Raw genomic sequence first — 16,101 nt, forward strand, 5'->3', positions numbered from 1 at the left:
ATTGTGTGCATATGTGTGTGTTGTTGTGGGTTTGGGCGTGTGTGTGGCCATTTGTGTGTTTGCAAATATGTGTGTGTGTGCCCTGCATGCAGAGGCATGTTTAATGTCAGCCCCACTCTCATTATCACATTATCATTCTAATCTCCAGTATAGGTTCAGTGAACAGTAAATGAGTGGGTAAACAGTCTTCATATGCCTGTACACACACACACACACACACACACACACACACACACAACTATGGACACATTTCAGGGCATCATGAGTAAATTTCAAACATTTGCTAGACTATGTGAATAAGTCAGTTAATTTTATAGTCAGTTAATTTTGGTCAAATAGTCATCACTGTGAATATCCAGGCAAAAAATAACAGATATTGCCATCACACAAGTCAGAGAGTTATTGTAGTGTAACGTGTGTGCTTTGAGTGGAGGCTTGAGGCAATGAGGCAAAATCTTTCTTTATAGAGAAGGAGAAGGAGAGAGAGAGAAGTAGAGAGATTAACAGAGAAAAACAGAGGGAATGAACGAGAGAGTGATGAGCGCGTCGGAGGACAGCACTTTGTCTTCCTTTGACTCCCTCACTGTAAACAGGGCCTCTTTTGTCTCCACCGGCCACACCTCCCCATGTCACCATAGTTACATTTTTTCTGCGACCGGCAAGGGTGATAAATACAGCTTTAGCTGCTGCTGTAAAGACAGTGGCTAACACAGTTACACAAGTGCCAATATAGAACAGAGGGAGGGCCCACAACTACTAGCCTGCGTTTCTTCTTACAATGTGGATACAAGGACGCACAACTTTTACACTGTTTCTCTGATACTACTGTTTATTTTATTTTTTTTATCTCTGGATTGAACTTGCGTTCCATTTATGTATTTCAACTTTTATCTAACCTTCTTGTTTGCAACGACAACCTGGCCAAGAGGCAAAAGCACAGCAAAGATCTAATGTATGACTGACCTGATACTTGGTGGCTTGGATGAGAGGTTGTGTTGGACCGAGAATGGAAGAACCAGGGCTCCAGCAGGGCCCAGGGAGGAAAGAGAACCTTCTGAGGGTGCTGGAGGAGACCGCTCTGGGGCTACGAGATATACTCACAGCCAGGGACCATCAGGAGGGAAGAGTGGGCAAGAGAAGACGAGTGAGCCAGGGAGAGGAAGAAAAGCTAAGGGAGAAGTTAGTTCATTTCAGGAATGAGGGAGAGCAGATAAGTCAGTCAGAAAGGGTGAAGGCGAATGAAAGGGGGATGGAGGGAGGGATGGTGACCCACAAAGAGGTGTGGAAGGAGAAGGAGAGAGAGGCCAAGTACAAGTTGCTGAGACTCCTCAGGGAGTTTGGAGAGCTCCACACACAGAGAGTCACAACCTGGAGAGAGGCGCTGCAAGTCACAGCACACACACTCTCCCTGTCTCTACCAGAGAGAGAAACTCAGGAACAGCCCACTCTAACAGGTACTGTAACTAGATAATGTTTGTAGCAACATTATCAGCTTGTTTGCTTATAATGTAGGGGAGAGTGGGGTAAGTTGAGAATTTTTTTTACATTCAGCATTACTCCGTCAAGGGAAATATAGTATTCTTTCTAACAAAGATATCTACATCTATTTGAGGATGTTCTGTATGCCTGGAAATAATCAGAATTCATGTAAACATTACAAAAAAGTGGTCTCTTGGCACAAATTAGTTGAGCCGGGGAAATGATAAGTTAAGCAGCCTACACATTTCTGTACTGAATGAAATATAACCACTACCTTGTTAAAACCACGTATATCTTTATTTCCCAAACACAATTCAACACAATTACAATCACATTTTTGTATTTTAATCATTTTAAGCACCTTTTAACACAGGCTTAACACCTAACAAACACTTTGTACTTTTTAAAACACTTTTAACATACTGTAGGCAATGCCCCCGTTGTTATATGTCATATCCCAATGATAATGCCATGCATTACGTCTGGGAAGAGAACACTTCAATTTGCTCAACTTGCCATTGGCGAAAACTTACCCCATGGCCATTGGCTCAATTTACCCTAAGGCAAACATATATAGAGCCCCACAATGAAGTGTGTCATAACACCCATAAATGGTTAAATTTTTTTCCCATAGGGGATTTTGGAAACATAAAAAAGGGCTGTGTTTCGTGTAGGCTTACCCTGGTGTGACCTTTTGATAACCATGTACATTTCTCTCGGACAAGGTGACTTTTATCAATATATTCGGCTCTATTTACTCTCAGATTAAAAAATGCTAATTAGTATCAAAGTAGACATCATGCAAAACTACAAATTCCTCTAAGCTCCTGCACGTCATCTCTAGCTGACACCTTTGCTAGTTCACAGAATTGTCAATTTAAAGAAATGTAGACAATTTCTTCATTACTACATTTAGCTAACATTAATCGAGAGATTCTTACCTTTGCCTCGATTCGGCAGTCTTGTCCAGATCATCATGGTATTTGTAGTTTTTATGATAGCCACATTAGCAGCTAATTAGCGTTTGATTTGGGGTGGAAAATACAGGCAAATATATTGATTAAAGCCACCTTGTCCCAGAGAAATGTACATGTTTATCAAAATGTCACCCCAGGGTAAGCCTTCACGGAACAAAGCCCTTATTTTAAGTGTTTCTAAAATCCCCTGTGGGAAAAGTGAATGGTGGAAAAATGATTGGAACTATTTCCCTGTTTGACCGCTAGGTTTTATGGGTATTACGACTCATGCGGCAGGTAGCCTGGTGTGTAGGAGCGTTGGGCCTGTAATCAAAAGGTTGCTGGATCGAATCCCCAAGGTGACAAGGTAAATATCTGTCATTCTGCCCTTGAGCAATGCAGTTAACTCACTGTTCCCTGGGCGCTGATGATGTGGATGTCGATTAAGGCAGCCTCCCGCACCTCTCTGATTCAGAGGGGTTGGGTTAAATGTGGAAGACATGTTTCAGTGGAATGCTTTCAGTTGTACAACTAACTAGGTCTCTTACTCTGGTACTCTATTAGAACACACAGCTACAAGGATGCACTTTCATGCTAGGATTAGGACCTCATATTGAAGCTTAGAGAGACCCCAATGATGTATGGAACAATCTTAAAAGTAGCTACTTTGGTTTAGATACAAGCATCATGACACAATACATTTATTTGACTTTGTGAAAATCAATGGACTGATGACCTCTTGGAATGATGACCTCCATGGAATGTTGACTTCTTCCTAAATATTTTGTCAAATGATTCATTTTGTGTATGGTTTCCTAGAGACAAGGGTGACTCAACTTACCCATTTTGCTCAACTTACCCCACTCTCCCCTAATGTAATAATGAATCAAAATATTTGTTTGCTTTCAGGTAGCTTTTGCATACAAATAAAGTTGACATTTTTCAATGTTGACATTTTACTTACATTTTTACTTTACCTATCTTGTTCTGATCAAGTAGTATTTACAGGTATGTGTTCCTTTTTTTTCAGATGAGCCAGTTGTGCTTTGCTCAGACCATGTCTGCAGCACTCTACTCAGTGTGGAAGATGACATCAAGATCATTGTTGACAGACTGTATGACATCAGGAAAAAGCTTGACACAGCTATCATCACACTCAGTCCAGAGGAGGGACAGACTACGGACACAGAGACACACACAGACCAGCAGGAAAACACAGATATCCAGAACACTAGTGAGTCTCAGAACTCACATTCTGATCCAAAGACACTTGAATATACTCACAATGCCTCAGACTCCCATGATTCCCCTGCTCTTTACTCTAGGTGTCCTCTTATTGTCTGTACTGAAAATGGTGACAATCCCAGCAAAACAAAGGGTGTCTGTGAGACAGTTAAGACACACTCCAACAGTTCATTTGAATCTCAGGCTCAAGATGTGGATGGCTCGAGCTCTAGTAGCTCCCAATCTGACTGTAAAGGAGTTGGAGACAGTGGGTCTCAGGTAGAAGGGGGACAACGGAGCTATGGGACAGATGTTCATCAGGAAATTGCTCCAAAGACCCAGATAGACTCACAGACAGAGAGGAAAGATGGAGATGGGACTGAAGAGAAGAGTCGAGAGAGTGGATTGGTCACATTGGGGTGAGTTGTCAAACCTGCGCAAACAAAGACACACACACACACAAACACACAAACACATACAGTGCCTTCAGAAAGTAATCATACCCCTTGACTTATTCCACATTTTGTTGTTACAGCCTGAATTCAAAATTGATTATATAAATACAAAATCTCATCCATCTACACACAATACCCCATAATGACAAAGTGAAACCATGTTTTTAGATATTTTAGCACATTTATTGAAAATGAAACATATAAATATATAATTTACTAAATTATTCACACCCCTGAGTCAATATTTTGTAGAAGCACTTTTGGTGGCGATTACAGCTTTGAGTTGTCTTGGGTATGTCTATATCAGCTTTGCAAATCTGTATTTGGGGATTTTCTCCCATTCTTCCTTGGATATTTTCTCAAGCTTCTGTTAAATTAGATTGGGAGTGGTGGTGAACAGCAGTTTTCAAGTCTTTCCACTGAATTTCAATGGGATTCAAGTCTGGGCTTTTAACATATGATGATAGTAAATGTAGCACACTCAAACATTTTTACAACAATTACCTATTTCTGTCACTATAGGGTCTGTGCAGCAGGCTGAATGTTTGACTCCCTACTATCAGTGTGTCCAGACGTGACTCAATTCCTCCTAATTTCTTCTTCTCAGTGCTCTCCCCCAGTCTGCTCTCACCCAGTCGTATGGTTCACTGTCAGGTCAATGCTCACACTCATCAAGAAATACATTTCTTATAGAGAAAGGCCAAGTTAAGGAGAGCCTAATGCATAGCACACACAACAGAGGGTTAGTCATTATGGCAGCATTATAGTGCGAACTTGGTACCCAATTCTGCAGAAAGATGTCTATGACGGGCAAATGATTCCCTAGGTACAGTGTACATTTTAGGACACCCTCAGCTTCAACTGTACTCAGTATGTAGGATCATGTGACCTGTATTGACCCTCTTCTTACAGGCTGACAGGTAGATCAGCTGATGACCAGGCCAACATTGCCAATGCCTGCTTTGTGAGGGCCCCTGGGGACGTGGCCAGGGTCATGACCTGTGAGGTGGCGGACGCTCTGAGCTCCCTCATGGTGATTGGCTCAGAGGAGCTGGTCAGTAGGGTACTCAGGGTCAAAGTTCAAGATGGAACCCGATGCCCGTTCCCCGTCACAGTCGCCATGCCTTTCCGGGCTCGTTACCATGGAAACTACAGGGATTTCATGGTCAAGGTGGTTGATGGGGAGAAGAGGGCCAGCTATATCAGTCCAGTGTCCACACAGGGGATTTATGGAGGACAGATGGTAAGAGAGATAAGGTTGGTTTCAATTGGATAGGGAATGTCTGTAAGAGTGAGATGATCCACTGAATGGCTTTGTGTGTGCGTGTGTGTGTGTGTATTCGTGCATGCATGCGTGCGTGCATGAGTGCGTGTACTGTATGTCCGTTTGCGTGTGTGTGTATGTCTTTGTGTGTGTTACAGGGCTCATTTGCGGAGGTGAGACTGTATTCTCTGGGTCTGTTGGCAGTGGTGTCGTGTCTAAGAAGAGAGAACTACACAGTCCCCCGGAGAGGCCTGTCACTCAAACTCAGCATGGACCCCCGGGCCTGCCTCGACTACCTCCCAGGATCCTTCACTGCACCAGTGGTCGCCCAGTCCATGGTAGGAGATGAGTCTATTCATTAAGGGCCAAAACCTTTTTTACAAAAATCTGTAGACATCTCCCACTGATATCAATGCATTATTGTGCCCTCCAAAAAACTATTGGTGTTTTCCATTCAGACTGTCCTATTTGTCATTTAAATGTTACTTCTCAGTAATTACACCTTGCAGTGACACACATTATTTGCTCTGCAGTAAAGATTGCACTCTCATTCAGAAGGCAGTGTTTAGTGTAGTAGAATAGGTGGGGTTGGGTGTTTGGTGTTTGTTGATGTGTTTTTAATCACCTCCTGGCCGTTGGGATCGTTAGCTGTGTGTGTGTGTGTGTGTGCGTGCGCAGGTGCACGCATGTTCTTCAGCGGGTGTCCAGGTATTAGTGCTACAGTCAAGCCCAGGGACTAATTAGCCAATCAGAGACAATTATGAGCTTCATTAGAATGTTCCAGGCTTCATCACTCCTTGGAGGCCCACAGACTTTACTGTAGCAAAGTTCCTCAGACAGACTGGTTAAAGAGAGGGAGGGATGGAGAATAGGGAGGGTGGGGAAGAGGGAGGGAGATGGGAGGATGGGAGAGAGAGAGAACTTGGCTGGGGGGTTCACAGATGTTTGAAAAAAACATAGATGTATTTTGTTGGGTGGTGTTTCTTCTCTTTATGTGGATATGATTATTGTGTTTCTTACATAATCCGTCCTTGTGTGAGACATGGAAAGTCAAGTGTTGCCTTTGGATCACAAAGCTATAGCGTTTTAGTCTAGTAGCATGTACGGTTGACTTCATAGTGATCCTCTGTAGCTCAGTTGGTAGAGCATGGCGCTTTACCAACCCACCATGGCGCAACACCAGGATAGTGCGTTTGATTCCTGGGACCATCTGTGTGTAAAATGTATGCATGCATGACTGTATGTCTCTTTGGATAAAACCGTCTTCTACATGTTACATAATATATTTGTATTATATTATAAAGTGTGGTAATTTACATGTCATTTACCTGTCTGTATCAGCTCCAGCCTGTAGATGCCACCCTATTGGCCACTCTGAAGTCCAGGAGTGATGCGTAACACGAGGTCCTCTCCACCAGCCCCCTCCTCTACCTCACCCACCCCTCCTCCCAGGGCCTCCGCAGACCCCTAACCCTCACCCTGCCGTGCCCTACTAACCCAGACAAGAGGAGGGTGGGACAGGGGGAGGAACCGGACCAATGTGCCCGACCAATCAGTGCAGTGCCCTCACGAGACATGCCAACTCTCCATAGAGTGAGGTACACTAACCACATCTTCTTCCTGTAACTTCCTCCTGCTTGTACGTGAGTCTGTGTGCTTTTTAATTATGGAAGTATAGTATTGAATATGTACAGTTTAGCTCTTTCTTTATATTTTGCAATTTTGCTGTAAGCATAGGATATAAATATCATCTCAAAACATGAACTACATGACATTTGAGAGTTAACTATAACTACATTGATTTTCCCCCATTTATTTACCTGTTGTGTTTATTTATTTTTCGGTGGTTCCATCAGAGCGGTGAGTGCTTCAGTGAAGTTCTCCAGAGAGTTGTCCAATGGGCTGTTGGTTCTACTGGGCTGGAGGGACGAGCAGTGGAATGTTCTAGATCAGGTCATTGTGAGGAACCTGCAGAATGGCCTGGTGTCCTTTGAGCTCACCGAGAACTTTGAGAGGTACTACATGGCTTGAGGAAAAACCTTATGTCCAAAACAATGGGAAAGTAATTCTGCTTTGAAAGTTGATAAACTTGTAACCTCACTTTTGAGAAAATGGCCTTTGAATGTTTTGGTACACCTACTGGGCGGCAGGTAGCTTAGTGGTTAAGAGCGTTGGGCCAGTAACTGAAAGGTTGCTGGTTCAAATCTCCGATCCGATTAGGTGAAAAATCTGTCGATGTGCCCTTGAGCAAGGCACTTAACCCTAATTGCTCTGGATAAGAGCGTCTGCTAAATGACAAAAATGTACTGGAGAGCTTTTCTTTGTCTACACCCATTCAGCATCGTTCACACCGTCTTAAGCTTTAGCCCCACCCATCTCTTTAAGGGTTGATCCGAGTGTTTTGTCCTAACAACAGTAGTCAAGCACCCAAGCTAACTGGCTAACGTTGGCTATCTTGATATCTACTTCCAGACACAAATGAGAGAACAGCTCACTGACCATTTTGCTAATTCTAGCAGAGCTGCTTAGGCTGTTTTTATGTTATCCAGAGTGTTGATGACTGCAACTGTGCTGCTAACAACAATTGACGCTTTTTTGCCAACGTTTACTGACACCGGCCATATTCAACAAGTGTTGAGCGTTCGTAAATGTGTCAGTTATTCTGCGCTCTGGCACACTCAGACTTGAGTGCTTTGAAACAGAGTAGATGGCTAGTGCGAATTTACCAGCTATGTCTATCAACAGCTGTAATGTCGCAGTGACATCATGAACATTCTATTGAAATGGATACTTGCGTAGTGGAGTCTTTTGTTAAGACATGTACCTAGCTAGCTAGCTAAACAATGAAACATAATCCCAATTTACGCCGTTACTACCCTGCATGAATCTGCAGGTAGCTAACCAACCAGGTTCAATGTTAGCTAGCTAACAATAGGCTATAATTAGCAAAGCAAATGACTGAGATACGAATAATATTACTACACAGATAATACATGTAACGTTAGCTAGCTGACCTAACAACAGCAGTCAAGCACCCAAGCTAACTGGCTAACATTGGCTAGCTTGCTAGCTACTTCCAGATACAAATGAGAGAACAGCTCACTCTGACAATTTTACTCACCCTAGCAGAGCTGGTTAGGCTGTTTTTATGTTATCCAGAGTGTTGGTGACTGCAACTGTGCTGCTGGCAACAATTTAATTATGCTTTTTGCCAACGTTTACTGACACCGGCCATATTCAATGGGTGTTGAGTGTTTGTAAATTTGTCAGTTATTCTGGTCTCTGGCAGGCTCAGACAAGAGTGCTCTGAAATCGGAGTAGATAGCCAGAGCGAATATTTTGTTAAGACATGTAGCTAGCTAACTAAACAATAAACCATAATCCCAACTCAAGACGTTACTACCCTGCAGCTAGCTAACATTAGGCTATAATTAGCAAAGCAAATGGCTCTGAGATACAAATAATATTACATAACGTTAGCTAGCGAGCCAGCCAGCTAACGTTAGCTAGCTAGCTAACAGTATACTTTAACTTGAAATTAAAACGACTTTCTGACAAAATTAGAAATGTGTAATATCTGAAAATGTAGCTAGCTAGACCATCTTACCCGTATACATGGATGGACACTTCTCCCTCTCTGTCACGGATGCCATGGTTGCCCTTAGTTTGAAGATGTAATCCGGAGACAGGTGTTTTCTCCATCTCCTTAGCTATCATACTCTAATTCCACTGATTTCAACACTCGGTCCTCCAGAAAGTGGAGAGCAACACATATGCAGTTCTACTACGAGATATATTTTTAAAAAAGCTGTGTTAGACAGGATTACCTACACATACTGACCAGCTCAAATAGACAGAAGCGTGCTACATGGCAGACCAATCCGAACTCATCTCTCGGCATGTCCAGCCCACTCATTATCTCAGCCAATCACGGCTAGTGGGATGGTTGCTGTCTTTTACTGTGGCTAAACCAACTAGGCTCACATCAACACCATTATCCCAGAAACCCTAGACCCACTGCAATTTGCATACCGCCCCAACAGATCCACAGATGATGCAATCTCTATTGCACTCCACACTGTCCTTTCCCACCTGGACAAGAGGAACACATATGTGAGAATGCTATTCATTGATTACAGCTCAGCATTCAACACCATAGTGCCCTCAAAGCTCATTGCTAAATTAAGGACCCTGGGACTAAACACCTCCCTCTGCAACTGGATCCTGGACTTCCTGACGGGCCGCCCCCAGGTGCTAAGGGTAGGTAACAACACATATGCCACGCTGATCCTCAACACGGGGAACCCTCAGGGGTGTGTGCTAAGTCCCCTCCTGTACTCCCTGTTCACCAATGACTGCATGGCCAGGCACGACTCCAACACCAATTTTTTTGTTTGCAGACGACACAACAGTGGTAGGCCTGATCACCGACAACGATTAGACAGCCTATAGGGAGGAGGTCAGAGACCTGGCCGTGTGGTGCCAGGATAACAACCTCTCCCCCAATGTGATCAAGACAGAGGAGATGATTGTGGACTACAGGAAAAAAAAGAGGACTGAGCACCCCCCCCCCCCCCCCCCCCCCATTCTCATTGACGAGGCTGTAGTGGAACAGGTTGAGAGCTTCAAATTCCTTGGTGTCCACATCACCAACAAACTATCATGGTCCAAACAAACCAAGACAGTCGTGAAGAGGGCACGACAAAGCCTATTCACCCTCAGGAGACTGAAAAGATTTGGCATGGGTCCTCAGATCCTCAAAAACTTCTACAGATGCACCATCGAGAGCATCCTGACTGGTTGCATCACTGCCTGGTATGGCAACTGCTCGGCCTCTGACCGCAAGGCACTACAGAGGGTAGTGCGTACGGCCCAGTACATCACTGGGGCCAAGCTTCCTGCCATCCAGGACCTCTATACCAGGCGGTGTCAGAGGAAGGCCCTAAAAATTGTCAAAGACTCCAGCCACCCTAGTCATAGACTGTTCTCTCTGCTACCGCACGGCAAGCTGTACCGGAGCGCCAAGTCTAGGTCCAAAAGGCTTCTTAACAGCTACTACCCCCAAGCCATAAGACTCATGAACAGCTAATCATGGCTACCCGGACTATTTGCATTGTCCCCCCCCCCCCCCCCACACCCTCTTTTACGCTGCTGCTACTCTGTTTATTATCTATGCATAGTCCCTTTAACTCTACCCACATGTACATATTACCTCAATTACCTTGACTAACCAGTGCCCCCGCACATTGACTCTGTACCAGTACCCCCTGTATATAGCCTCACTACTGTTCTTTTATTTTACTGCTGCTCTTTAATTAATTAAATGTTTTACTTAACTAATTTTTTCTTAAAACTGCATTGTTGGTAAAGGGCTTGTAAGTAAGCATTTCACTGTATTCGGCACATGTTGCAAATAACATTTGATTTGATTCGTAATTTAACTATTTTATTCGTATTTACAGATAGCATACAAGTTTCTTATTAAGGCACATAAAATTTCACATGTTCCAGAAGTCATTTCTGCCAAAAAACGGATTTTGATTAAAAAAAAACATTTATGTTCTAATGGCTCTCCAGTGAAGTAGTGACGCGCGACATATGCCTAGTTTCCCTAAACACATTTGTATGAATACACAGTGTTTCTTTCTACCATTTTGTTTAGGTTTTTCTTGTCCAATGTACCTCTTTACAAAGATGAGTTGTGAGAAGGTTTGTTCAGAACTTTAAGAGAAGAAGGATACTCAGTCTATCGTTCACAAATAAACTGGGAAAGGGTTTTTCTTGTGGCTTTTCATGTATTATCTCTCTCTTTCTTATCTGGAAATACTGATAAAGTGTCCTTAGGCTGTGGAATAGGTAATTCAGAGATTCAGTGAGATTGTATTGGATCCTTTATCCCACTCTCATCAACAATCCAATATGTTAAACCAAACTACTAAAAAGCTGACTGACTATAATTCTCCCCCTGCCTCTCCAGACTAGTCGTAGTCCGTCTCCTCTCCTTCATGCGTCCCTCCTACTTGACTACCCTGGTGGAGGAGGTGGAGGATTCTGTGCAGCGCACCATGGTGTCCATAGTGCTCCAGCGGCGGAGGGAGAAACCCCACATGGCCCTGGTAGCTGCCCTGCCCAGCAGAGACCTATCCTGGGAGCTGTCCATACTCCGTGCCCAGGGCTACTGCGGCCCTCCGGAGCCCTCGCTAGAGATCCCCATGTGTGAGGGGGAGCAACTGCTCCTGTCCTTCAATGGGAACATAACATCAACAGGTAGAGTGTGTCATATCAGTATTAACATTACATCAGATACAGTATATCACCAATACACCAGTACACAGACAGTATCTGTTCAGACTAAAATCTATTTTAATGTAAGTGTAACTAACAACTGTGAGATGTTCGAACCCCTTGTATCTCAGATAAGAAACGTAAAAGGTTTAGCAGTTTCTACACCAGATGAGGATACAGACCCCATAAGATGAGGATACAGACCCCATATAACCAATCTTACATGACTGCTCAAGAAAATGAAGTTATCAGAAATGTCAGTTAAAGGTCATGACATTGCAAGCAGTGCAACTCCAGGTCCATATCCCTACTGGAGTAAAAAAATATATATGTTAAATCAATCTCCCTCAGTCCTGGTAGAACGCTTTGACGTTAGGAATGTCAAAGTCAGTGTTTTGGATACTGGCCCGTTGCTCCACAGTCCACACAGACCTCATCATCCCAATTTGATGTTGTCAATATTACGTTTATTCAACCGTGACGGAGTAGCAATTCGGTCTAGCTGGGTGATTTACTATTTGAGGCATATTAAGTCTGATCCACTGTGGAGCCATACTAGATTTGTAACAAATCACAATATTCAGTGACACCACCTAAATGACTTTGTTTGTAAATTGAAATATTCAACAAATTTGGAGTATTGTTCGAGTAATCTAGCTTCAGAAACTTTGGCTTTGAATGCAGGTACATCAGTCCTAATGGAGTCCACCCTCTAACAATGCTCATAACATACAGTACATACCTCCCAAGGTAGATTTTCTTTACAATATTGTTAGTTGTATATTCAATTTTTCCTATAGGGAGTCAAAGCAACCAAAACGATGGACGGGGCATATGTGAGCAAATCACCTTCCACAGCCAGAGGAAGAACCGCCTCCACCTGTGTCTAACCGAGGTGGACCCGTTTGGGAACTACAGCTCGCCCCACTACAAGGGGATGGCCGTCTTCCACAAGATCACCAGGGATCAGCTGGAGTGGCGAGAGGGCAAGGCTGTGTTATCTAATTCTGGGTCACTCAAGGACCCCGTCTGTAAGCTGTCCCTTACGCTGCCTAAGGTATAGTGCACCATGAAAACTTAAGAGAGTAGTAGTTGAACATAAAGGCTTTCAGTTTTCAATATTTTCAGTTTCTGGTTGTATTTTCAGAAAGTGAGGCCTATAAGTCGATACGTGAGCGCTAAGGTGATAACACACGATCAGTCAGGTAGGTTAACCGCCCTATCTTTCTCTTGCATGTGTCATGTCCATGGATTTGTATCAACTCCTATATGTATAAATGTGTATATGGATATAGGAGTTACAACTATCTTTTCTCTCCTCCAGAGCCCCTGTCCGACTCCACCCTGCGCTGGCTCTCTGAGGAGCTCTCAGAGGAAAACTTGGCCCTGATGGTCCTCTCCTTCCGCCTGCGCCGTAGCTCCATCCAGCTGGTGAGGCTGCAGGCCCCAGACAGCCTGGCCGCTCAGGCCTACCACGTCCTGGGTCTGTGGAGGAGGGCGCTCCCTGCCGCCCCACACCCAGCCAAGGCTGCACAGCTGGCCCGCTGCCTGACCAAGAGCGGTCGGCCCGATCTGGCCAAGGAGCTGCTGTTACGACAGGCGGCCACCAGGGGGACCCCTGAGGAGCCAGAGGAGTAAAGGTAGATAAGGATGGGCAACTCCAGTCCACGGGGGGGCTTATTGGTTTCACACTTTTCCCCAGCCATATAGCTAACATACCTGATTCAACTAAATGCATTCTAAACTGAAGACCATAATTACTTTATTATTGGAGATATGTGTGTTAGCAGTGACTGAGGCAAAAGTGTGTCACCAAACAGGCCCTTGACAACTCAAGTTGCCTTTCCCTGAGGTAGATGGTGCTTTCAGAAAAAGTATGTTTGATTTGTAATGCTGTGTGTCCCAGATGGAGGGAGTTGACATTGATTTAGTAATTGTCAGCCCTGCAAGCGCTGACTTCTCAACAAGGTTTGCCTTCAGATATAAACTGAACAGTTATTTATCAGAGCGGTCTATACTATCATGAGCTACTTATAATGAGTACATTTAAAAAAAATAAGCTGTAATGTAATATCATATAATGAACGTAATACCACCTAACACTCAGGACACTCAGAGTGAGGATACAGGAATGATGGGAGGATGGCAGCTTTATGTACCATTAGGAGGGCTTGCTCTGTCGCTGTTTGTCCACACGAGGGAAGCATCAGCCAGGAAAATATGACTCAGTCTAGAGAGAATGGACTGCAAATAAGGTTGTAGGATTTAGCATTCACCTGCTCCATCATTAGATAACTATACTTCATTAGATAACTATACTTAAATCCTACAGGGGGATTGAATGAGTGTAAACTTCAGGAAAAGGCATTTCTCAGTTATCTGAACTGTGGCTCTACTGTCCACTGTGTGTACAAACCATTAGGAACATAGACTGACCAGGTAAATCCAGCTGTAAGCGATGATCCCTTTTTGATGTCACTTGTTAAATCCACCTCAATCAGTGTAGATGAAGGGGAGAAGACAAGTTAAAGAAGGATTTTTACGCCTTGAGACAATTGAGACATGGATTGTGTATGTGTGCCATTCATAGGGTGAATGGGCAAGACAATAGATTTAAGTGCCTTTGATTGAGGTATGGTAGTAGGTGACAGGCACACCGGTTTGAGTGTGTCAAGAACTGTAACACTGCTGGGTTTCTCACCCTCAAAAGTTTCCTGTGTGTATCAAGAATGGTCCACCTCCCAAATGACATCCAGCCAACTTGACACAACTGTAGGAAGCATTGGAATCAACATGGGCCAGCATCCCTGTGGAATGCTTTTGACACCTTGTAGAGTCCATGCCCTGACGAATTGAGGCTGTTCTGAGGGCAAAAGGGGGTGCAACTCAAAATTAGGAATGTGTTCCTAATGTTTTGTACAGTCAGTGTATATCAGGAATTTTTCGTATGTTGTCCTTTTGTGATGCAATTTTGTGCTAAACCATATTATTGTATTTCTGTGGCATGGTGCACATATGATGCACAAATTATGCACTGTAATCAATAATTTGAAATCTGATACATTTACAATAAATAATTTGTGTGTGACTGTTAAAAGCCAGTAAAACATCTCAACAGTTGGGTGCAGTTATTTCTATGTCTCCCTTTAGAAGTTGTATTAGTCACATCATAACTTACATTATATAAAGTATATAATATAACCAAAAAATAATCACCCTCTAGTCTTCAAAAACAGCCAGCCAGCTGTACAGTGTTTTTATGTTTGGTTCCAGACCATTTCCTCTGCCTGTGTGACATTCTGGGGATCCCCAGGTAAGCGTGAGGAAATGACATGCGTCATGTGTTGGGGGACCACCGTGGAGAAGTGGAGGAGGATGGGGGAACCCCACACGGAGAGAGAGGGGTAGAGAGGGGACCCCCTGCGCAGCAAATGTTTGAAACAGAAAGGTTAATGAAGTATTAAACACTAACAGGTGGCTGATGAATGGTTACACAGTCCCTCCATCCCTCTTTTCTATCTGCATCTCTGCATGTTACTCTCATCTCCTCTCTCTCTCTCTCTATCTCTATCTATCTCTCTGACTAAGGGGTGCATGGCGATCAACGGGGGGATCGGTACCCAGAGTGTGTGTGCCAGTGGGGGGCGTCATTAGAGACTGGCACGGGGGTCCACACACACACAAACACACACAAACACGCACACACACACACACACACTGAGGGCTTAAGGGAAACGTCACAGGGGCTCTCACGGTGAGAGGAAATCATATCAAAACAGTGGGGTGCTCGCTCTCCTCCTCTTCATTATGGAAATGGTCTGCTTGGGAGAGGACTGGAGGGGTATCTGGTAATGCATTAAGACACACCAATGAATATTAAGTAGTGCTTATTAAGAGCTCATTAGTGGATATGGCATCATCATTCATATGACTTTGCTGTGAGTTACAGTCTATGGGATGATCTCTAACTTGAAGTCGGGTAGTTACAAAAATGTTATGGAAGTCCCCCATTGACATCAATAGTAACAAGGTACTACTGAGCCATTAATAACTTGCCTGGCCTCTTAAGCTTTTCCTGGTGACTACCATTAGAAGTGTGTGTGTGTGTGAGTGTGTGTGTGTGTGTGCGTGTGCGAACCAATGAGGAGTGGTGCTTGCTCATCCGTGTCCGAATCCTCATTTCTACCTTCGTCGGACCAGACAATTCCCCCCAACCCCCACTCCCCCAACACACGCACACGCACACACACACGCACACACACACACACACACACACACACACACACACACACACACACACACACACACACACACACACACACACACACACACACACACACACACACACACACACACACACACACACACACACACACACACACACACACACACCTGTCCAGATGAGTAGAACACAAGTTGTTTGTGTTTGGTATGTGTT

General features: G+C 44.0%; 1 protein-coding gene across 1 annotated transcript; it reads left to right on the top strand.

Moving 5' to 3' along the window:
- Positions 1–1,006: 1,006 nt before the first annotated feature.
- dthd1 (death domain containing 1) lies at positions 1,007–13,301 on the top strand (the record flags this gene model as incomplete). The annotated part of the gene is given in 10 exon segments (XM_084156130.1): positions 1,007–1,179; positions 5,027–5,357; positions 5,537–5,716; positions 6,720–6,773; positions 6,777–6,976; positions 7,235–7,393; positions 11,356–11,645; positions 12,464–12,720; positions 12,811–12,868; positions 12,988–13,301. Coding segments are annotated over 10 exon segments (2,016 nt in total).
- Positions 13,302–16,101: the final 2,800 nt, after the last annotated feature.

Source organism: Coregonus lavaretus (genome assembly GCF_964263955.1).
Source record: "Coregonus lavaretus genome assembly, chromosome: 39".
NCBI lineage: Eukaryota > Metazoa > Chordata > Actinopteri > Salmoniformes > Salmonidae > Coregonus > Coregonus lavaretus.